This window comes from Onychomys torridus, chromosome 10, assembly GCF_903995425.1.
Source record: "Onychomys torridus chromosome 10, mOncTor1.1, whole genome shotgun sequence".
NCBI classification, from domain to species: domain Eukaryota; kingdom Metazoa; phylum Chordata; class Mammalia; order Rodentia; family Cricetidae; genus Onychomys; species Onychomys torridus.
Window position 1 is genome coordinate 74,862,969 of NC_050452.1, and position 24,135 is coordinate 74,887,103.

Sequence of the window (24,135 nt, forward strand, 5' to 3'; positions counted from 1 at the left end):
CTATTTTAAAAATAACAAATAAAATAACACAACTGATTATGAAAACATAATAAAATTTGAATTACCCAGAAATAGAGTGTCAAGAATCAAGAAAAGATCTAAAATAAAAGAAGAAAAATTATTTTGAAAGTAAAGACTTATCAAGAATGAAAACAAGAAGGAAAAAATTAGAACAATAGCTTAAAAGAAATAGAAAAAAATAAGAAAATTGCTTTGCACTTAAAAGAACTGAAGAGCGGGAAAGTGTTTAAGAGACAATGTGATGGGGCTGAGTAAACGGCCAAGTGCTTGACGTGCTTGATGTGTGAGCCTCGGTGTCTCAGTTTGGGTCCTCAGCACCCATGTAAGGCCAGGAAGGGCGCACACTGGTAACGTCAGCACCCAGGTAAGGCCAGGAGGGATGCACACTGGTAACCTCAGCACCCAGGTAAGGCCAGGAGGGATGCACACTGGTAACCTCAGCACCCAGGTAAGGCCAGGAGGGATGCACACTGGTAACCTCAGCACCCAGGTAAGGCCAGGAGGGATGCACACTGGTAACCTCAGCACCCAGGTAAGGCCAGGAGGGATGCACACTGGTAACCTCAGCACCCAGGTAAGGCCAGGAGGGATGCACATTGGTAACCTCAGCACCTGTGTAAGGCCAGGAGGGATACACACTGGTAACCTCAGCACCTGTGTAAGGACAGGATGCTGTACACCTGTGACCTCAGCACCCATGTAAGGCCAGGAGGGATGCACACTGGTAACCTCAGCACCCAGGTAAGGCCAGGAGGGATGCACATTGGTAACCTCAGCACCTGTGTAAGGCCAGGAGGGATACACACTGGTAACCTCAGCATTAGAAGGCAGGGACAGGAGGATGTAGGTTTCATTGACTGGTCATGTTAGCTCAAACAATGAGCTTGGTTCATTGAAGAAACTCTGAAAACTTAAGGTAGACGCTGGAGAGGCGGCTTGGGGGTAAAGTGTTTGCTGAGCAGGCCTCAGACCTGAGTTTTCCTTCCCAGAATCCAAATAAAGGTCGATCATGGTGGCACTCATTTGTAATTGAAGCGCTGAGGGAGGGAGCAGAACAAGGCAGGTCCTAGGGGCTTGCTGGCCAGCCAGTACAGCCAAGAGGGCAAGCTCCTGGAAACCCTATTACATATAAATAAATTAAGAAATAAATAAAGTGGAGAGCAACGGAGGAAGATACCCAATGTCATTTTTTTGTACACCCATACACACATGTATATACACAGATACAAATCAATCAATTAATAAAATGGAGATTAAGAGAGGAAGGCACCCCAAGTCATTACACTTGGCACATACATGTTTACACACACACTGAGAGAGAGAGAGAGAGAGAGAGAGAGAGAGAGAGAGAGAGAGAGAAACTTTTATTGATAATAGTCACAGAAGATGCTGATTAGACAATAGGAGCCCTGAAGGTTTCTATAAGTGTCCGCAGATATATTACCAAGAACAAAAGCTGCATAATTAAAGAAATTAATTAAAGCATTCCTGAGTTGAAAAATATTTAAAGAGCATGAATGTTGGTCCAGAATACCAACACCAAGACACATTTGTGTGTGTGTGTGTGTGTGTGTGTGTGTGTGTGTGTGTGTGCGTGTGCATAGGCCTGTTGAATGTGTACTGGTGAGTATATAAGGGGGGGTGTGAGTACACATGTGTGTGCATGTGTGTGGAAGGTAGAGATGAACCTTAACACTATATTAATAACTTGTCTCATTGTTGTTCTGACAAGATATCTGCCCCAAAACATCCTAAGGAGGTTGAGAGATGGCTCAGTGAGTAGGGGCACTTGTCACACAGGTGTTGTGCATTATTATTTTAACTGGGAAAAGATGTGTTGCATTTGTTTGTGCTACACTTGATTAATTGTGAAAAGATGCATTGCTGGTTCACCTTGCCTGCTTAAAGCACCTGATTGGTCTAATAAAAAATTGAGCAGCCAATAGCAAGGCAGGAGAGGGATAGGTGGTGCTTATTGGTGAAATTATTAAGGCCACTCCACGTAGTTAAAAGGGAGGTTTATTTTGTGGGGTAACTTACAAATGAAGGGATAGGTTGTAGGGTCTGGCAAAGGTATGGCACAGTCTGGCGGTGTTCTCTGAAGAACTCTGCTCAGTCTACCTCCTGCGTCCAGCGTCCCAGAACCAAGAGAGAGTCCTCCTCCCGATCCTGGGTCTTCTGCTTCCTCCTCCGCCCCGCCTTGTGGACGTGACCTTTACCAAAGCCTCAATGGGAGTTGGAACTTCCAGGCCAATGCTGGGATGGCTACCCACTACAGGTGCTGGTAGGCAGCAAGAACAAATAGGAGGAGAAATCTAGGCTCAAGAAGAAAAGACAGAATGAGAAGGAGAAGAGAACAGTGAGAAAGAGGGGGACACACCTGGACCGGGAAACCAGGCAGCTGCCAGACAGACAGACAGACATGGAGACAGCAGGAAAGTAAGATATACAGAAAGAAACACAAGAAGCCCCAAGGCAAAACATAGATAAAGAGAAGCAGATTGAAATAAGAGTTCATAACAAGACTGATTATTTATGAATATAACTAATAAGAAGTCTCTGTGTCTTGATTTGGGAGCTGGTTGGTGGCCCAAAAGATAAAGCCTGCTACACACAAGCCTGCTAACTTGAGTCCTGCCCTCGAACCCACATAAAGGGAGAGAGAGAGAAGTGACCACACAAAGTTATCTTCTGACCTCTACATGAGTGCTGTGGCACACATACATGTGCACACAAGCACATGCACATATACACAAACATACACATGCACACACCACGTACACATATGATAATAAGAAATGTAAAGAGCAACTTAAGGAAGGAAGGTTGAAGGAGTTATTTTGTTCTTGGAGGACCCTTCTGTCAGCATCAGGAAGGAAGTCACTTGTGTCTTCAGTCAGAAACAGTAACAGTGCTGTGCAAGAATCCTTTTCTCCATTATGAATATGTACTGCTCTCATTGGTTAAAAAAAGCTGACAGGCCAGTAGCTGAGCAGGAAGTTAGGCAGGAAAGCCAAACTGAGAATGATGGGAAGGAGGAGGGTGGAGTGAGGGAGACACCAATCAGCCAGTCAGCCATGGAAAAAACAGGGCATATAGAAATGAGGTAACAAGCCACCAGCCACACATATATATATATATATATATATATATATATATATATATATATATATATATATATATATATATATATAGAGAGAGAGAGAGAGAGAGAGAGAGAGAGAAATGGGCTAATTTAAATGTAAGTGTTAGCTAGTAACAAGCCTGAGCTACTGGCCGAACATTTATAAGCAATATTAAGCCTCTGAGTGATTATTCTGGACCCAGGGTCTGGACAGGAAACATCCATTTACATAACAATGAGGTCAGCCTCACTCAGCTACATTGGGAAGCAAAAACAACCTGAGGGCAGAGTCCAGATCACAGCCAGGCCACGAGAGAGCTAAGAACAGTTTTTATTGCCTACAGGCAAGACAACACAGCATCCCCAAAAATGGTGTGCTCTCACTAAATAAAGAATGGAATGAGCCACTTATTTGGGGGCCTGGTACATATTCACATGGGTGAGTATTTTCCTGCACATGCTCAGCTTAAGGTACACACTTTGAGGCATGCTCCATTCAGGTAATGGTTCAAGAACAAAAAAAAGGCAAGAAGGAATGCCCCCACATAACGTATTTTGGGGCAATAATGTTCAGTGGGGAAGGAGACTCCTTGGGCAGGCCCAGCCTACGCCACAGGATTAAAATCAGGAACTAGAATCTGCTGATGGCTTCTAACTTATGCCATAATACAGTCATTAGGAAAGAGAAAGCAGGGCTCCAGGAAGTAAGGCTTTTGGAAGAGGTAACAGCACACTAGCCTCTCTCCCCACACATCTCCCCTAGCTTCACTGGTTCCTAGAAATCAGATACCCTGAGCCTGCTTGAAATCCATGTAATCCAAAGCATTCTTCAAGCTTTCCTGTGGCCAACGGAAGGAACACTTGTAAAGAAGAGTTAAGATGGATCTGCCCCTAGCCCTCCCCAAAGGTTTGCAGCAGCTAACCCCTTTCTCCTTTTCCACTCAGTCTGGACCCCCAACCTATGGAACAGTGCCAGCCACATTTAGAGTGGGCCTTTACACCTAGACTGGAAAATCCCTCACTGACACCCCCAGAGATTTGCGAGCATGACCAGTCTAAATCCCACCAAGCTGACAATCAAAATTAAGTACCATAGACACGTCTTCACTAGCCGGGGGCCACCCAGCAGGTAAGGCCATCTGGCTTGCCTCTTTCCACCTCCCTAGCACAGAGTGAAGAGCATGAGCCTCCACGTCTGGCTCTTTTGTACAGGGGTTATGGGGATGCTTTTGCAATAAGTACTTTACAGAATTATCTCCCCAGCCCACCGAGACATGGAGACATGTGCTAATAAAGTCACTGTTTCAATGGTAAAGAAAAGATTCAGGGGGTTGGGTATTTAGCTCAGTGGTAGAGTGCTTGCCTAGCAAGTGCAAGGCCCTGGGTTCAATCCTCACCTCAGGAAAAAAAAAAAAAAAAAAAACGAAAGAGAGAGAAAGAAAGAAAAAGAAAGACTCAAGAACCACTTGCTCCAGCTGACTGAGGGACTGGTACAGACAGACAGAAATCACTGAACCTGGCCCTAAGGGGTGCGTGTGACCCTGCTGGTTCTATAAGAGGCCCTGGCTACAGATTCAGAAACCCTTGGAGCCTGGTTTGTTGTGTGCCAAGCCATGTCTTCCCAATGCCTTCCAGGCCATGCTGACCGGGTTCTTGTATCTGCCCCATGAGAGGTCACCTGCACCCCAGGCTAGACATCAATTCAATAGCAGAGAATGACCTTGAACTAACTCCTGCCTCTATTTCCAAAAGGCTGGTTACAGGCCTGTTCCACAACTCTTGTTTTTTCTTGTTTTTTTCTGACACATGGTCTCATGCTGAGCGCAGGCCAGCCTGGAACCTGAAAAATCAATCTATTCTGCCTCAGCCTTCCTGGTACTGAGGTCACTGGATTTGCACCGTTAGCTTTGTGACATTTCTTTCTTTTTTTTTTTTTTCCTTTTATTGAAAATAGACTTTTTCCACATAATATAACTTGATTACCATTTCTCCCTCCCACTGCTCCCAGTCTCCTCCCACCTCTTCTCCCATCCAGATCCACCCCCTTTCTGTCTCTCATTAGAAAACAAACAGGCTTCTAAGGGATAATAATTAAATTAAATTAAACAAAAACTAACATATTGAGCTGGGCGGTGGTGACACATGCCTTTAATCCCAGCACTCAGGAGGCAGAGGCAAGCGGATCTCTGACTTTGAGGATAGCCTGGTCTACAGAGTGAATTCCAGGACATCCAGGGCTACACAGAGAAACTTGTCTTGAAACACCAAAAAAAGGAACTAATATTTTGGAATAGGACAAAATATAAGCAAACAGAAAGAAAAGAGCCCAAGAAAAGGCATAAGAAATAGATAAAGAGATATGGAGAGATCCACTCATTTGTACATTCAGAAATCTCATAAAAACACTAAATTGGAAGCCATAATATACACATACCCAAAGAACCTGTAGGGTAAGAAAAAGATGTGTATTTATCATAGATAGATAGATAGATAGATAGATAGATAGATAGATAGATAGATAGATAGAGTTATAGATATATATCTTGTACATATGTGTATATATGTGATAAAACAAACAACCAAAAGCCCTGATACAACATTATGAGACAAGGAACCTCTTAAGACATCCTTGAGTTCATTTCCTGTTGGCTGTCTGCTGCTGAGCCTTCTACTGCTGAGCATGGGGCCTACACTTAAGAGTGGTTTGTTCCTCCAGTGAGACTCCCTTGGAGAAAACTAATTTTTCATTGGTTATCAATTGGAGGTAGCTTCTGGCTTAGGGATGGAGGCATGTGTCCACTTCTTTCAGCCCTAAGGCCCCATCTGGTGCAGACCTGTGCTGGCCCTGTGCATGCTGCCTCAGTCTCTGTGAGTTCATGTGAGCTTTGATCATGCTGATTTAGAGGGTCTTGTTTTCTTGGTGTCCTCCATCCCCTCTGGCTCCCACACTCTTCTTCCACAGGGTTCTCTGAACTGAGGGGAGGAATTTGATGGAACTATCCCATTGAGGACTGAGTGTTCCAAGGCCTCCCACTCTTTACATATTGTCTGGCTGAGGGTCTCTATATGTTCCCATCTGCTACAGGGGAAAGCTCTCTAATGACGGCTGAGCAAGGCACTGATATATGAGCATAGCAGAATGTCATGAGGAGTCATTATATTGTTATGTTCTTTTCATAGACCACTATTATTTTATTTTTACCCTGGGGCCCTTGGCTATCTAGTCTCGGGTTTTTGGTTATCCAAGTAGTGTTGGGTATGGGTTCCATCTCGCTGAGTGGGTCTTAAGTCAAATCAGATATTGGTTGATTACTCCCACAAGCTTTGTACTACCATCACACCAGCATATCCTGCAGGCAGGACACCATTGTAGATGAAGGATTTGTTGCTGGTTTGGTGTTTATACTTCTCCTTTGATAGCATGCAGAGTACCTTCAAAATTACTAGCACGTAGGTGTGAAGGCTCTGTGTAGGCACCATCTCGACTTCTCTATGTTCAATGAGTTGTGTAGACATTGTCTTTAGCAATAGGGTCTTGTTGTCAGTTTGTGAAGAGCAACCTAGAGTCTTAGCAACAGCCTGGGTTGTTTGGGGGTTCCCATGGGACCTTTTTGGCCAACAACTTAATTAGAAGTAAACCATTCCCAGTAATGGGAGCTTCATTTAGTGACAAGAGATGTCCAATTGGGGTTCTGTCTCCCATATTATTTGGCAATTTCATTTAGATCAACTTCATTGATATATATATATATATATATATATATATATATATATATATATATATAGAGAGAGAGAGAGAGAGAGAGAGAGAGAGAGAGAGAAGTTCTACTATATTCAGTTTCCATATTACACCTAAAACGCCCTTAATTTTAACTGTCTCTCTCCATCTCTCCATATTCTCTCCTTTGTCCCTCTCTTCCCTCCCCTTCCCTATTGATATTGATCCTCATATTCCACTCCCCACTCCCCATTCATTCATAACTATCTATTCTATTTCCCTTTCCTAGGGAGATGAATCTGCACCACCTGCCACCAGTCCCTTACTCTACACCTGACCTCTGCATTTCTACAGACTGCCACCTGGTTATCATTGACTTAACAGCCACCATCCACGTACATGTAAATATAAGGAGTGGCCTGCAGGTTCCCAGGGAATGTCTGCTGGAGTCGGGGGCTGGGATAGAGCAATAAGTGGAGGAAAGGAAGGTTGGAGAGGAAGATGTGTGTGATCCACAAGAGATGGAGAAAGAGAGCTCTGCTGCAGATCTGGGGATGAGACTGAGAGCTTGGATTTGGAGATGTGGATGATCCACAAGAGATAGCTTGGATATGGAGAGGGGCGGGAAAGGCGAAGCTCTCCCTGCCTGTTTCTCTGGCCCATGTGGCTGCCTGGTTATCAGTTGTTTTGTGCCTTTGGTTTTTGTTTTGTTTTGCTTTGCTTTGCTTTGCTTTGCTTTGTTTTGCTTTGCTTTGCTTTGCTTTGTTTTGCTTTGCTTTGCTTTGCTTTATTTGATTTCTTTTTCTGTCTGCTAATGATTTTCAAATCATAGGGACCTGTCTAGAGTTTCAGATCTGGGAGTGGCAGATGGATAATAAAATATTATTACTGATAGATATACACCCAAAAAAGACAATGTGCAGAGCTCCTCTGCAAAAACGTGACTCATAAGGGAGAGTGTTGTGTGGAGAGCAGTGTTCTCTGGCAGAGGAAATAAAACCATCACATATTTAAGACATTCACTGTGAGAATATGTAAATCAAGGACTTCATACTCTCAAACTTCCAAGTGTATAGGACTGAGACAAACTGGTATCAGTACCATAGAGACAAGTGAGTGTCAACTCTAACTTTTCCTGACAGTGTAAGAACACAAGCCTAACACAACCACAATGACACAAAACTGTCCTGGAAGGAACAGGTGGTAACACATGTTATCTGTACAAATAAAAGAAGATGAGACTAAAGGGGAAGGTCACAGTATATAATACTTTCATCCTTAGCACGGATGAAGCAGGACTTTTTAGAAGAAGGTAGAAATAAAGATTACATACACAGAGCCAGGCGACAGTGGTGTGTAGCATGAATCTTAAAAGTCTTATTAATAAAATCAAACCCAAGGCCAGTTATTGGGGTTAATGCTGGAAGATCAGAGAAGCAGAACAAGCCACAGTTTCCTCACCTGGCCAGTTCCTCAGGTGATCCTGTTTCCTCAGACTGCAAGCTTCTGTGTCCTCATCCCAATGGCTCTCAGCTGAACTGCTGCTCCAAAGCCTAAAAGCTTAACTAGCCAAATGCATCTAGTTTCTAGTCTTCACACCTTATATATCTTTCTACTTTCACTCCCTGGGATTAAAGGCTGGATTTCTGGGATTAAAGTCGTAAGTCACCATGCCTGGCTGTTTCCAATGTGGCCTTGAACTCACAGAGATCCGCCTGGCTCTGCCTCATGAGTGCTGGGATTAAAGGCATATGCTACCACTGCCTATCCTCATGTTTAATAGTGTGGCTGTCCTGTTCTCTGACCCCAGATAAGTTTATTTCGGAGAACACAAAATATTTCGGGGAACACAATACCACAGTGGTGCAGACCTTTAATCCCAGCACTCAGGAGGCAGAGCCAGGCAGGTCTCTGTGAGTTCAAGGCCAGCCTGGTCTACAGAGTGAAATCCAGGACAGGCACCAAAACAACAGAGAAACCCTGTCTCAAAAAAAAAAAAAAAAAGAATATAGACTATTCCTAGGAATTATACCAGTGACCATAATATCATTGTTATCCCAAGACTGTTGTGTATATAATGTGGGATAAAGAAATGTTATGCCGGACGGTGGTGGCACACGCCTGTAATCCCAGCACTTGGGAGGCAGAGGCAGGTGGATCTCTGTGAGTTCAAGGCCAGCCTGGTCTACAAAGCTAGTTCCAGGACAGCCTCTAAAGCTACAGAGAAACCCTGTCTCGAAAAACCACAAAAAAAAAAAGAAAGAAAGAAATGTAGTTATTTTGAATTATTCCCTTTCTTTTCACCAATGTGTCCTTGAGACTCAAGGTCTTAAGATCGAAGGACAAGGTATATAGGTTTGATAAAGAAGAAATCCCATAATCTTGTGAGTTTCAAATAAATAAATTACTCACAAATCTCTCACATACATAAACTATATAAATACATTTGCTCTTTCCTTGTACAAACCTGAAAATAATGGAAATAAAGAAGTAGCTGGTGTTGCTAGAACGTGGGCCTCCTGGGGAGCTGACTGATCATTGGTCTGTGGCAGGTCTTGTACATTTTCAAGGTGAATCTAGAACACTTGTAGCTTAAACCGCAGGAAACTGTGAGGGGCTAGGAGTCCGTCAACGGGGCGCAGGAAAGCCAATAAATAATTCAATAATTTTTTTCTTTGATTCTACAATGCCCTTCCAAAATAAAACAGAGCATTAATTGGCCACCTTAGGCTCGCATATAAATGGAAAGGATGCAGCATTCCTCCAACCCTGTTTGAACTGAACCAAAGTAGAAGTAAGGACGGTCTATCTTTATGAAAGTACTGTGTTACAGAGAAATCAAACTGGAACTGAGCTGGAAAGGTCCTCTACACTGGCTGGTGTCCACACTGCCAGGAAGTGACAAGCAGGACATTGGGGAGAAAAGCCACCACCAATCACACCCAACTGTAGACCTTGAGTGCCAAGCTGCCTGGCAAGACATGTATACAATAATGCAACAGAGGCATGATTCTTGGTATTTCAAACACTTCCTCTTCTCTGTAGTGTACTTAAATTGGTTTTTGCTGTTGTAGTGGTGGTGGTGTTCAGGCTTGGGAGTATATAAAAATAACTTAGCCAATTTTCTTTTTAAGCATTTGAAAATTGCAGCTACCTAGAGTCTAGTCTCGAATTTACAATACCACAGCTTGGTGATTTGAAGAAGCTGAGTTTCACTCTACACAAAAATTGATTCCTTTCCAATCTGGAGACCTCAGAATGTTCTGATCTTGAGAAAATTGCCAGTAGAATAAAGTTGGATGATGTTGTTTGCTGTCCGTCCATGGGTTTCCTCTGCCAGCCTTAAATGATGCTTAGACTAGATGACAAGAGAATCTCTCCAAGTTCCTGCTTGAGGCTCCCACCCCTCCCAGAGATGATGAATGGGCTTCAAGAGTCAGATAAACCATGTGAAGAAGGGTTCAGCCTGGGTGTGTGTGCTGGCAGTGACAGAGCAGTGCAGACAGACAGACAGACAAGCTGACAGAAGCCCCTCAGAGCCCATTGGATGCCAAGTCATGATGGTCTTCAGACAAATCTGGTGTAGTGTATTTCTCCCTGTTGCTTTATTCACACCTGTACTTGCAAGTTTTGTAATATATATATCTGTCAATAAAAGCCTGTCATTTTGAAAAATCAAATTACGCATGTATTTACACTGCCATAAGTCTAATTGATATCAGTGAAAAACTATTCACCAACCTCACCATCAACATGCCAGCGGAATATAATCTGAAGATGAAATGGGCTTCTAACTCACTGGGCAGTTAAGTCAAGTGGGTAGTATGTCACAGTGGGGTGGTTCTCACGTTTGTCAATGAGCAAAAGCATAATCATCAATGGCGCCTCTGACAGCAGCAACTGTTACACAGACAGGCACACATTTCACTCAGCTGCACATGAATTCTCATGAATATTACTGTGTCCTTAGTGTGATCTGTGTGCTTGAGAATCTGTGTGAATTAAATTAGACCTGTCTTCATTAAATATATATAAATTATTAACCTTTTCAGAGCTTTCATACATTATCCTCAAGGCCAAAAAGTAATTCTTTCTTTCTTGCCAATACAATATAGAATATCTATGTATCTAGTAGGTTCATTTCCTTAGAACCTAAAATTATATACATAAATTTGAGTTTTCATCTAATTATGTACTCATTTCATATAGTTCCTAATAGCTTACTCTAATTTCCTTTTCCCTGAACGCTTTGATCTCTGTATTTTATCCTCCTCTCTAGCCTTCTCTTCCTTCTGTGTGCATGTGTTAATCACCAGATCAGACCCATTCCTTACAGGTTCTTTGTAGAAAGGTTGTACATTTCTTGCAAAATTTTAAAGGAACAAATAGGTTTGTCTCAGATTTATTATTGCTTTATATAATATTATATGAAATTTCTGTTAAGTTAAAAATATAACTCTTGAGATTTAGCAACTACAGTATGTTACTTCCGTCCTGTCTCCCTATCTCCTGTTTCTTAGTATCTCTGTGAATTTGCACCGTGGTTATGCTGCTCATCTGGCCATTCTACCCCTCAATATACTCTGCTTCTAAACAGGAGTTTGCCATATTGGAAATGCCCTGCTTGTTCCCATCAACCACCTACATGTTTTTTAAAGCCTCCTCTTCAAATCTATGGTCACCACTCATAAAAAGTGCCTGCCAGTTATCCTTCATTCAGTGTGTAGCGCATGTTCATTGATCAAATTGATTTCCAGGAACCATAGTGGGAACACAAAAAAGAATAGATCATAGCATCTGTTCTTCGGTAAGCTAAGCAGGGACCTAAACTGCTCACCATAAAAAAATACAGCAATGACAGCAGCACACGGCCTTGGGGTCCTTTTGACATTGAGGCAGGAGACCTGATTCAACTATTCCATGTATTTGTTGCTTTTTGACAGACCATCTGTCCTAGCCTCGACTGATATAGTAAAGCATCATAGACTGGGTGACTTATAAACAACAGAGATTAATTTCTCACAGCTCTGGAAGCTAGAAGCCAAAGATTGGGTGCTCCATTGCTGATGTCTGGAGAGGACCTTCCTGCAGGCTGTGGTTTACTGTGTCTCCACATAATGGAGAGACAGAGAGCAATGTAGCTCTCTGGACTCCTATTCATAAAGCCCTCACCCTCATAATCTGCATCTCCAAAAACTCCCACCCCTCTACTCCCCTCACATCAAATGAGTCACAGGCAATGAATTTTGAGGAAGCACATCAGCTTCCCAAACCTAATGGATTATTAGAGCATCTGTTTCTATCTCATACTTCTGGGAGTGGACGCAGGCGGGTGGTTCTCAGTGGAGGATGCCTCTCAGATGCTGGCTAGGACTTGAGTCATCTGAGGTTTCTTTCCACTTTCTACTGCCTACAAAATAGCCTTGCGGAAGCTGCGGAGGGAAGTGTTCCCATGAGGCAGGTGGCGAGACATAAGATGCAGGTGGGCCAGCTCAGGAAGAGGAGAACTAAGAGCAGAGGGATGAAGGTAAACTTTAGAGCAAAAGAAAGTGACATTGCTAAATATCAATTCTGAAAACTAGTCTGAACTCCCTTGGTGGTTAGTATGGACTCTACAGAACGGATGGGGTATTACATTATCAAATTTATTTGGAAACTTTTCATCTAAAAACGTAATATTTATTTACTGGCACTCTCCAGAGCTGACTCTTTTAACTGTCACCTTTCAGAGTGACAAGTGTTACAGGAATCATCTTCTGTCCAGTGGCAGGAAGGTGACCGGGTGTAAGAGTGTGGCTAGCCAGGAAGAGCAAGATCTGTTTCAAGGACTTGGCTGACTCAGTTGCTCCAGGTGAGCTAACAGAATAGAGACCCAGGAGAGAATTGCAGCTTGTATGTGAATTCCACCTGTTGGTCCATCTGTGACCTGTAGGTCAGACAGATCTCATCACGTGGAAGTAGAATTAGTGGACACCAACAATGATTCAATAGTTTCAGGTGAGGAAAGTACAGAGAATATGGAGCTGGAGCCATCTGGTTAAGACCAGAACCCAAGAGCTTAGGAACAGGACAGAATTGGAGCAGTCCCTGACTCCCATGGGGAACTCAGTTCTGTGAAGGTCAAGAACGCCCTCCCCAATAATCTCAGCTCTTTGAAGGGCAAAAGGTTTTGAAGGGTGGTAAGAAGGAAACAGAGTAAGAAAAGGAGGGGTAAAGCCAGTGAGTGGCAAAGCCCAAAATAATGTGCTTAGAAATGAGGGAAGCGTCCCATGAGAGGCCCTTCTGTCAACCCAGACCTTCCGGCCAGAGCTGGGACTGTGTGAACTCATGCAAAACATTCAGAGAAAAAACTTTTAGACTTTGAACCAACAGTCTAGGGTATGCAGCTGTGCTGACATCAACTCTTTCTCTCCTCCTCTCCCTCCCTACTCTCGGCATTAGAATCTTAGAACCCTGTTAGAGGGTGAGGTTGGGAACATTGTGTAGCTGATTTGTTCACTCTCTAGGGGATTTGCTCCCGAACAGCAGTGAACAGATCCCTGTGAGAACACAATGGTATTTTCGTCCATGACTGTTCAGCTCTACTCTGTTCCTGCTCCTTTTAGGGAGAGGAAAATTGTTCCTGGTTATTTTGGTCAATGGCTTTTCAAAACTTCCATGACTAAACCATAAAGCAGGGCTGGCTTCTGGGAAATTCTATTGCAGTTAATAGTTTTAAATGTATTTATATGGTGACATATGGCTCCCTAAAATGCTGGCATGTTGTTCGAGAACTAGGTTTTGAAGTTAAAGCATCAGCTACCACAACAGAAGACTGTCACTGTTTCCTAACTGGTATTCTGATCAGGTGTGTAAGGAATTACCAGGTCAGATAGGAGGAACAAGCTGAGAGATCCTGTTTTATGATTTTGTCTTTAGTCACACAGGGAGAAGCCTGTGTACGCAGACAAGAAAATAGCTTAAATTCCCAACGATCCCCCAGCATAGCTAGGAATGTTGATGTTAACTTTGACCTTTCCTCCATGACCTAAGTAAACCCAGGGAATGTATGTCTGTCTCTGTCTCTCTCCCCTCCCCCATCCAAGATGTTGAGAATGCTATGCTACCCACACTCCATACTACCCTGGAACTCACTAAGTAGCTGAGGATGACCTTGAACTTGTGGTTCTCCTGCCATCACAAGAATGGGGCACGATGTCCAGTTTTAGTTGTTTGTGGTGCTGAAGATGAAAAGGGGCTTCTCGACACACCCTCCACCAGCTCAGCTACACCCCCAGGCCTCTTTTGCTTTCTTTTAAACCACTCTCTTTAAAATGGGGCGTCAAAGTTAGAGGTTTGGAACGCTGAAAGTCAGTATCAAATCATCAGTGCAGCAATGCCATCCTAATCCAATGGCTTTCTGCTTTTTCTAGCTGCAACCAACAGTAAGAAAGACATTGGACGCTTCTCCTAGTCTATGGATGCCTAAACATATTTATAGATATGTGTATAGAAAGTTTTGCAGCACACTGCCATATTGCATTATGATTTTTCCTTACTCTTTCATCCATCAAGTATTTTTGTAACTCATTAAATTGAAATAATGAGTTACTATGACTAGCAACACGGGGTTTAGGAAATACTGCTCTGGAAAACTGGAAAGGTGACTCAGAAATTAAGAGTATGTACTACTCTTAGAAAGGTCCCAAGTTTGATTCAAGCACCCACATCCACAGCTTACAACTGCCAGTCACTCCGGCCCCAGGAGATCTTATGCCCTCTTCTGGTCTTCATGGATACCTGCACACACATATGCTCACACACACATGCAAATAAACATGATTAGAAATAAAAAACAAACAAAACCTAGAAAATGTTGCCCTCATGAGTAATATGAGGCGATTGCTCATTAATCTTTACTCCAGAAAGTAAAATAAGGTTTTCTCTAATACTACACTTCTGGTATTCAGAAAATCGTATCTTGAGATATTTTTAACTGTGTCTTCTACATTCTTGCCTTGAAATTCCAAATGCAAATGTGTTTATACAAGAAAATCAAGACCATAATCTTCCTTCATGAGTTCTGATATAAGTCTGGGTCCTAAACATCCAACTTCATAAAAACACTCTTTAGGGAGAATGTGGTGATATTGTGTTCCCCAAAATATTGTGTACCCTAATAAACTTATTTGGGGTCAGAGACAGAATAGCCACAATATTAAACATAGAGGATAGGCAGTGGTAGCACACACCTTTAATCCTAGAATTCCAGAGGCAGAAATCCATCTGTTCTAGGATACAGCCAAGCATGGTGACACATGCCTTTAATCCCAGAAAGCGACCTCTTAATCCCAGGGAGTGATGGTAGAAAGCAGAAAGGTATATAAGGCGTGAGGGCCAGAAACTAGAAGCATTTGGCTGGTTAAGCTTTTAGGCTCTAGCAACAGTTCAGCTGAGACTCATCTGGATGAGGACACAGAGGCTTCCAGTCTGAGGAAACAGGATCAGCTGAGGAACTGTCGAGGTGAGGATTTTATTAATAAGACTCTTTAAGATTCACCATACAGGAGAAAGCATTCTGAGATCTTACTACAAGTGTATCTGACTGTGCTGGGTTTTGTAAGAATGGCTCCCACAGGCTTACTCATCAGGAAGTGGCACTACTTGAGAAGGATTAGGAGGTGTGGCCTCGGAGGAAGTGTGTCACTGGGGGTGGACTTTAAGGTTTCAAAAGCCCTTTCCAAGTCCAGTGTCTCTCTTCCTGCTGCCTATGATCCCAATGTAGAACTCTCAGCTACTTCTGCAGCTCCATGTCTGCCTGTGAACCATCATACTCCCCACCATGATGATTATGGACTAAACCTCTGAACCTATAAGCAAGCCCCAATTAAGTGTTTCCTTTATAAGAGTTTTTGTGGTCATAGTGTCTCTTCACAGCAACAGAACACTGACTTAGGTTGTTATCCAGATGATAACACAATGAGAACAGGATAAACCTTACATAGGTTAATGAAGTGAGCAGAGCTATGAGAAAGAAGTTGATCGACATGCTATGAGCCAATATTCAAGGCATATTGCTTAAATGTAAGAAGAGTGCATTGGATACAGTAGACTACCTCAGAATTTTTAAAGGTGGGCATAGTCATTTATATGTGCCTACAACATTTCTGAAATGTTTGCAAAAGGAAAATGTTTGTAAGAGGAATCGCCTCTAGGGAAAAGACATAGAAGGGTGGATGGTGAAGACTGAGTGTTGTGTATGCTTTTTGTAGTATTGAAAGTTTGTATTTTGTGTTCACAAATACTGGTTTTCAATAAAAAAAAAATGGCTATTATGTGTACGAAATGTAATTTCATACACCAGATTTTACAGTAGGGAGGGCAACTGTTTGCAAACTAAGTAGGACGAAGAATTTCCCCTGTGAGCAATTGTGTAAACAGATGTTTATTGTAATATGAAATGAAGTACCTCTTCATTTACATTTCTTATACAATTGACGATAAGCTTCCTATCCATTGTTTACTGGTCACCACAGCGTTTGTGACTAGGTATGACGGGTACTGAAGGCGGTGATTCACAAGTTAACCTAAGCAAACAAAGGGAAGCTGGCAGTCTAGTAAGAATCAGTCTAAACCATTCTTCTCTGGTAAGAGGTCTGGAGTCTTGTCATGGCTGTGGCAAAGCAGAAGCCTGTGGTGGCTTACAGTGTTAGGAGTCACAGATGAGTTTGTAGATCGAAGCATCTCAAAGCCTTCACAACAGTCCTTAGCTAAGAATCTCTTGCAAAAGGAAGTGAGTACAGGAGAAACCGGAAATGCTGGGTAAAATCTGTCTAAAATAATAGAGTTGATTAATGTCTTAACATACTTAGGAGCTTTGATTCAACCCAAATCTGACATAACTGGAAAAATAGAGAAATGGCAAAGCACACCACCAAATCTTGAAAGATATGCTTCAGGCTTAGGGCTTAAGGAGCCCCCTTGGGAGGATCCCTTGGGAGAATCCCAGTTCACACCTCCTGTCTTGTTCATCCTCACCATCTCTCTTTCAGAAGTGCCCTAGCGCCCACGGAAGGTCCCTCTGTTCTCCTACACCTTTACAATTCTTGATTAAACTGTGGACCCAGTGTGTCCTGTGAGACCAATGGAAGACAAAATAACACAGTGGTACATGGAAAACTCGGATGATGATCCCACCTCCCAGAATCACCAATCTGCATTGCCCATTTACTTAAGATCTGAGAGCCGCTGCTGGAGGAGAGACACTGTTCAAAGCACTGCAGGGGACTAGGGACTTTGCAGAAATGTGATAGCATGTGTCACATCTTGCTCGAGCCATCCTCAGAACTCTTTGCTGATTCATTCTTCAGAATTTCCATAATTCATAACTATTCTATTTTATCATCACAAAGATCGTCCCCGTGCCTTGGACAGGGCCAATGGTTGCTGCAATGTTTTGCTCATGTCACAAACACATATTTCCTAGAACAGGTAAAGGAAACAGCAGTTGGGCTGAATGTCACAGAGCAGCATCACTTGCTCGGCAGCATGAAGACCAGCTCTCTCTCTCTGGTACTCAGACCACTGGAGGATGAAGATGAGGCTGCGGGCCATCTGTAACTTGGCTTGCTCTGCTCTCTAAAGCACCTGCTATTCAAATCAAAGCTACACATCGCAGTTAGTGATTACCTCACTTTCTGTTTAATTATTTTTACATTTAGACTTATACTTCCAAAAATATTTTCTGAACATGAGTATATTTTAACAGACATGTTGGTGCACCCAGATCTTCTCTGGGAGAGTTGGGACCTGGTTCCCGATCCAGGTTTGACCTGATTCCCTGCGAGCTGTGTGGGTCCCACATAATCTGCTCCTGTCTCAGCCCGTCGGGAGTCTCTCCTGCCTTTGTGTCACTCACCAAACGCCCCCACACAGGGTCTCGGGGCTGCTGTGCTCTAGTCATCACTGGTCGAGTGGTTGCTGTCACTGCCTTCACTGCCACTGTCACTGTCACTTGTGTTGTGGCCGTTACCAGACTTGCTGTCACTGCTATTACTGCTGTCACTGTCACTGCTGTCACTGTCACTGCTATCACTGTCACTGCTGTCACTGCTGTCACTGTCACTGCTGTCACTGCTATCACTGCTGTCACTGTCGCTGCTGTCACTGCTATCACTGCTGTCACTGTCACTGCTGTCACTGTCACTGCTATCACTGTCACTGCTGTCACTGCTGTCACTATCGCTGCTGTCACTGCTGTCACTGCTGTCACTGCTGTCACTGCTGTCACTGCTGTCACTATCGCTGCTGTCACTGCTGTCACTACTGTCGCTGTCATTGCTGTCACTGTCACTGCTGTCACTGTCACTGCTATCACTGCTGTCACTGTCGCTGCTGTCACTGTCGCTGTCACTGTCACTGCTGTCACTGTCACTGCTATCACTGTCACTGCTGTCACTGCTGTCACTGTCACTGCTATCACTGCTGTCACTGTCACTGCTGTCACTGTCGCTGTCACTGCTGTCACTGTCACTGCTATCACTGTCACTGCTATCACTGTCACTGCTGTCACTGCTGTCACTGCTGTCACTGTCACTGCTGTCACTACTGTCACTGTCACTGCTGTCACTGTCACTGCTGTCACTGTCACTGATGTCACTGCTGTCACTGTCGCTGCTGTCACTGCTGTCACTGCTGTCACTGTCGCTGCTGTCACTGTCGCTGCTGTCACTGCTGTCACTGTCACTGCTGTCACTGTCGCTGCTGTCACTGCTGTCACTGTCACTGTCACTGCTGTCACTGCTGTCGCTGCTGTCGCTGTCACTGCTGTCACTGTCACTGCTGTCACTGTCACTGCTATCACTGCTGTCACTGTCGCTGCTGTCACTGTCGCTGTCACTGCTGTCACTGTCACTGCTGTCACTGTCACTGCTATCACTGTCACTGCTGTCACTGCTGTCACTGTCGCTGCTGTCACTGTCGCTGCTGTCACTGTCACTGCTGTCACTGTCACTGCTGTCACTGTCGCTGTCACTGCTGTCACTGTCACTGCTGTCGCTGTCACTGTCACTGCTGTCACTGTCGCTGCTGTCACTGTCGCTGTCACTGTCACTGCTGTCACTGTCACTGCTATCACTGCTGTCACTGTCACTGCTGTCACTGTCACTGCTGTCACTGCTGTCACTGCCTGATTTGCTCTCATGGTCACTGCTTTCTGATTCGTCCTTGTCATCACTCTCACTGTCCCCGTCACTGTCATCGGCATCGGATGTACCATCACTCCTGTCCTCATCATCCCCGTTGGAGTCACTGCCGTTGTCTCTTGACTCCTCAGAGCTGTAGGAAGCGTCCCCGCGGCCGCCACTCTCACTGTCACGTTCTGAGTCGGCGTCATCACTTCCGTTAGACTCGTCACTGCTGTTGGGATCGTCCCCTTGCATGGACTTGTCATCGAAATCATAGCTGTCGTGCACATCACTGTTGCTGCTGCTCCCTATCTTGCTGTGCCCCATTTTGCTCTGGGCTTCTGATTTCTCAGCAGGCCCTTGAGGCCGGTCAGGCTTCCCTGGCCTCGGGCTATTTCTTTTGTCCCCCTCCATCCCCTGGTGCCCATTGCTTCCTTGATCTTCACTGTGTTTCCCAGATTCTTTGGTGACATCACTTTTGTTGCCTGTGCTTGGACCTCCAGTCTCTACTCCCTGTGGGACAATATACAGAAGAATATATCATTAGTGAATATTTGCTGTAGAATCCCACGGTCCGAGGAGAACTGTCCGGGGAAACGACCTTGGGAACAGGACTCTGGCTGCCAGTGCAATGGTGATATTTGTGCTAGTGTGCTTACCTAATACTCAAAAGTGTTCAGTATCAGGGTCTGAATCCTCCAGTAAACCATCGGGGTTTCTACCCCATAGTCCCTTGGATTAAACAGGTGTGCAATAATGAAAGTGTCATAGTGAAACTCACTGTCTTGTGTAATGAATATAACAGTAATGAAATGCTTTACACAAACAGGATTGGATCATTATTCAGCTTGACTTCTAGAGTTCTAAGTTTTCAGGATTTTTAAGAATTGTTCTTCATCAAAATCTACAAGGACTCCTGCTTTCTCATTAAAACACACAATGTTGATAAAATGGTACCCAGACACTTATTGTGACATTTTTATGTTAGTTTGGGGTTTTATCTTGTATTCATCTGGATTTGTGGTTGTTGTTTTGCACAGTTGTTTTGTGGATGGGAGAATGTGAACTGCCATAGAAATCTGGAATCAGTTTCAAAACTAACCTGGTCTTGGCTCTTCCCAAGAGGACACACTTCTGACTGGCAGGTGACTCCGCCGTCTGGATCTCCACTGCCTTTGTGATTGAGCGTCTGGCTTTCTTGCACAGCCTGGCTGCCATTGCCTTCTTTGGGACCACTGTTCTCCTCACTGCTAGAATTGTTGTCTCCATCACATCCACTTGGGGAGCCTTCTTTCTCTTTAGAGTTATCATCCTCACTACTAACTGAACTCTGACCTCTGTTGTCCTGTTTCCCCGTATGGGACTGGTCCTCCTGGCCCTGACTGGCATCATGGCTGCCCTTTCCATCTCCTGTTTCTGTACCCTCATCATCACCAGAGCCCACGTCCTCATCCCCATTTTCCCCATTCCCACTGGGACTCCCATCAGTATTCTCCAAACCAGGATCATCCTCAGGGCTTGGCGTTATCTCAGCCCCCTTGTTCCCACTTCCCTCCTCTTCTCTCTGAGGTGTTGTTTCATGGGTACCAACCCCATCTCCATGTATGCCAACCTCATGGTTTGTACTATCCTCGCTTCCAGCTACTTGAGGTCCATTCCCCTGGACAAGGGTGGCATCTCCATCCTGGCTTGCATCATCAGCACCCGCAGTTTTTGTGTCCTGACCAGCATGTCCATTGATGTTACTCTCCTTCGCTTCTCCCGTGTTTTCAGTGATGCTCCCTTGGCCGCTGATGTCCTTGGCTGTGCTGTTCTCGCCTTTCACATGTATCTCCTCACGACCGTAAGTTTCTACATCCTCGTTTTCATCTGCAGTGTTCCCCTGTTCATTTGCTAAAACGGGCCGTGTAGAATTTGTCCCTCCTGCATCTGTTGACTCAGAGCCATCCTCGGTATACACCTGTCTTCCTATTTCACTCCCATTTGCGAGGTCACTACTGTCCTCAACGGTGTTATTGACATACAACTTATTCTGAAAAAGAGACACAATTCCAAGTCAATTGTGGGTGTCATTTTCAAGTAAAACCAACTGAAAAAAAAATGGGTAGACATTTTAGAGACAGCCATAGAGTATATAAAAGTGGCTTGAAAGCAGGAACATTTATATCTTTTACCTGTGCTGGAGTTCCTGAGCGTGCTAGAAAAGGTACATTCACAGATTTTTCAACAACGCGTCTTTCCAATGGTATGATTTGAGGAAGCTGTCAAGGTAAAACATAGATTCTATTACACAGGTTCTTGTTTTGTGGAGAAGAGAAGACGTAAGCTGACAGGTCGCGAAGAAAAGCAGCCCGTTACAGTGCTTATGAGGAATTTCAAACTGAACGAAGGAGGACTTTTATAACGTTGTCATCGGTTTTGCTGGGCATCACAAGCCCACTTGTCTCACATGTACAAAGACAAGACGAATCCTTGTTGTTCTGTTAGACCTCTCCTAGCAGTGACCTGTACAGGACCCACCCCAGGTTCAAAGTCAGACCAAAACCCCTGAAACGGTAGTGAGTATGGGCTGTTGGGGATGCGATAGCAAGCCATTGCTGTTAAAGCTCTGCAAGAGTCCGCTTGAAGTGCTTGCAAGAATTCTCAACTTCAGAAACAGCACAGTGCCTGGTCATGTGAAGTCATATGAAAGTGCTAGGCATGCAGGCTGCCTAAAAATTTATAAGTGGGTTGCCTTTCTTAATGTTTCTGTATTTGTACATATTCATATGCTCCAGATTTTCCACAATGAACATATAAATAACACACACGAAACACTGATTTGATCATATGTAGAAAAATCTGACTTTTACCTCCTATTCTTGTCTCAATTTTTCCCAACTAGTCTAAGCTGTGTTGACACTGAAGTGAAATTCACATGTAATGAGGCAGAGGTAGACAAGCCTCCGTGACTTCTGGACACTGAATTAAATTGGATGAACTTTTAAAAGTATGCCATCCTCTGATAAGACGTGTTTCAACGGGAAGAAAGGGAACATGGATTGGTTCATGTGTTTGCCTTGGTTGAGATCCCAAATGATATCACATAATAGTTTTGGTGCAAGTCTGTTTGGACTTAACTTCTCCGTAAAACCTTCAGGAAATATGTGCATTTAAATATTGGGTTAAAAGATACAGCAAAGTAAGAAGGCTTGATTAGGAAGATGTACTTACCGGAATGGCCCATGCGGCTGCCCAAATGCAAACATATATAATTATCTTCATTTTCATTATGAATAATAGTCAGTGTCTGTTTAGAACAAAGAATGCCACAAAATTACTCATAAAGTGAAAGATAATAAGCATAGTAATGTGTTATTGTAGTCTTTACATTTGCCCTTTCTGAGGACAAGGAGAAAGCACTAACATGAGAGGACTTCCCAGGCTGCAGAATAAAGCTGGTATGGTGGTGGAGACGTGTTGGGTCCTCAGCATGCTCAATACTGTAATGGCTTCTGAGACATTGTGCCCGTGGAGGCAACAGCCACAGAAGTGCAGAGCACATAGCTGTGGCTTGGCCCTGTGCTACTACCCACGAGGGTAGCAGCTCTCTTCTTCAGGATTAGCTTTAAGCAATGTTAACTCATTCCACCAAGAGCACTGCAATTCCCCACCTGACTAGAGAGTTGGGCTGTAAACACTGTGAGAGGGAGGAATCCATGAGCTGAAGGGGCTCGGGCAAGGAGAAAGAACGCAGGGTTGGCTTTAGATTCCCTGAATTCAAATTCTTCCCCTGCTCACTGCCATCTGAGCTTGAGCACTTTAAATAGCTTTCCTGGGCTTTTGTTTCCTCCATCTGGAATAATAACACTATGCCTCAGAATATCCCATGGGTTGGCAGAAGAACCATCCCTGAGCTTTCTCAAGGCATCTCCAGCTCTCCCTTCACAGAGCCAGCAGCTTCTGCAGCTCGCTGGCAGCACATTGTACTGTTTTGAAGTTGCCTGGCTACCCCTATGTTCCTCTTCGCTGGTATATGGTCCTGCAGCCCAGGGGAGTGTCTTGATTATCATCGTCTTCCAATGCAAAGTCCAGAAACGGCACCTGCAAATGGTGCTTAAGAAGGAGAACTTGTGAGTACATATGGCACCCAGCCCTTCCGCGGGTGCTTTGTCATCTCCTACTGAATGAGGGGACTTCATGAGCAAAATCTTTCACCCCTGTCACAATGCAAAGTCACAAAGAGTCACATACATACCTAGTTGGCATCATGGGAATAGAGGCTATAAAAATATAAAAATCTATGTGAATGAAAATTTTAGGATCGTATTTTCTAAGAGTTAGCGTCTTTGTGTCATGATATTGTGACTATAGAAAGATTGTTTTCCCCTATTTCGTGACCTTCCCCAAGATTTAATTAATGATTACAGTCTCACAGGTCATGAAATGCCCTCAATTAAATTCAAGGTTAGTAGTGGACTAGAAAAAAATACCAATGAATATATGTTAAGAATTATTGGGGGCACATAAGAAGAACATAATCCCAGGGCCTCTGCACAAAGGCACTAAGAAGAGCTAGGGTTCATTCAATTAGTCTATAGACTGAAATGAGGCTAAGGTACCTGGAGACAGAGCTGGCAGGGGGCAGGGTGGAGAGGGGTGGTCAATGCCATCTGAATATCGAGCAAAGCTTTACTACCCCTGGCAAGTCTAAACCCAGTCATGCCTTGGCAGAATCCCTGTCTCCACCATGACCCAGGGATCCCTGGTCCAGGAAAGGTACCCATCATAAAGTTCATCAATATATCCATCTCATTTCTAAACCGAAGTCTGACCATCTAAGGCTCCCTGTCCCGTCTCTTGCCTTCCCACACCAGTACTACAGTATGTGATGCTCACACCTGATGGCAAGGCAGGTCAGCAACATCAAAGACCCAGCGGAAATGGGCAACTCATTAGAGTTAAGTTATCGAATGTGTGGTCACATTAATGAGATGTAGAGATTGGCAAGTCAATGTGAAGATGTCTGTAAGAAGATGGGGGGAGCAAGGCCTAATTATCAGGGCCTTCTTGGAATGCCTGAGGTTAGGATTTAACACCTGAGCTATCGTCACATCAGTGTGACAGCA

The 24,135-nt window shown here is 44.0% G+C and overlaps 1 protein-coding gene across 1 annotated transcript; it reads right to left on the minus strand.

Moving 5' to 3' along the window:
- Nucleotides 1–17,592: 17,592 nt before the first annotated feature.
- Nucleotides 17,593–22,297, minus strand: LOC118592594 (dentin sialophosphoprotein). The gene is made up of 4 exons (XM_036201700.1): nt 22,241–22,297; nt 21,202–21,288; nt 20,130–21,059; nt 17,593–19,540 (listed from the first exon to the last, which is right to left on the minus strand). The coding sequence occupies exons 1-4, from the start codon at nt 22,295–22,297 to the stop codon at nt 17,798–17,800; spliced, it is 2,817 nt and encodes a 938-aa protein (XP_036057593.1). The 3' UTR covers nt 17,593–17,797.
- Between the last annotated feature and the right edge of the window lie 1,838 nt (nt 22,298–24,135).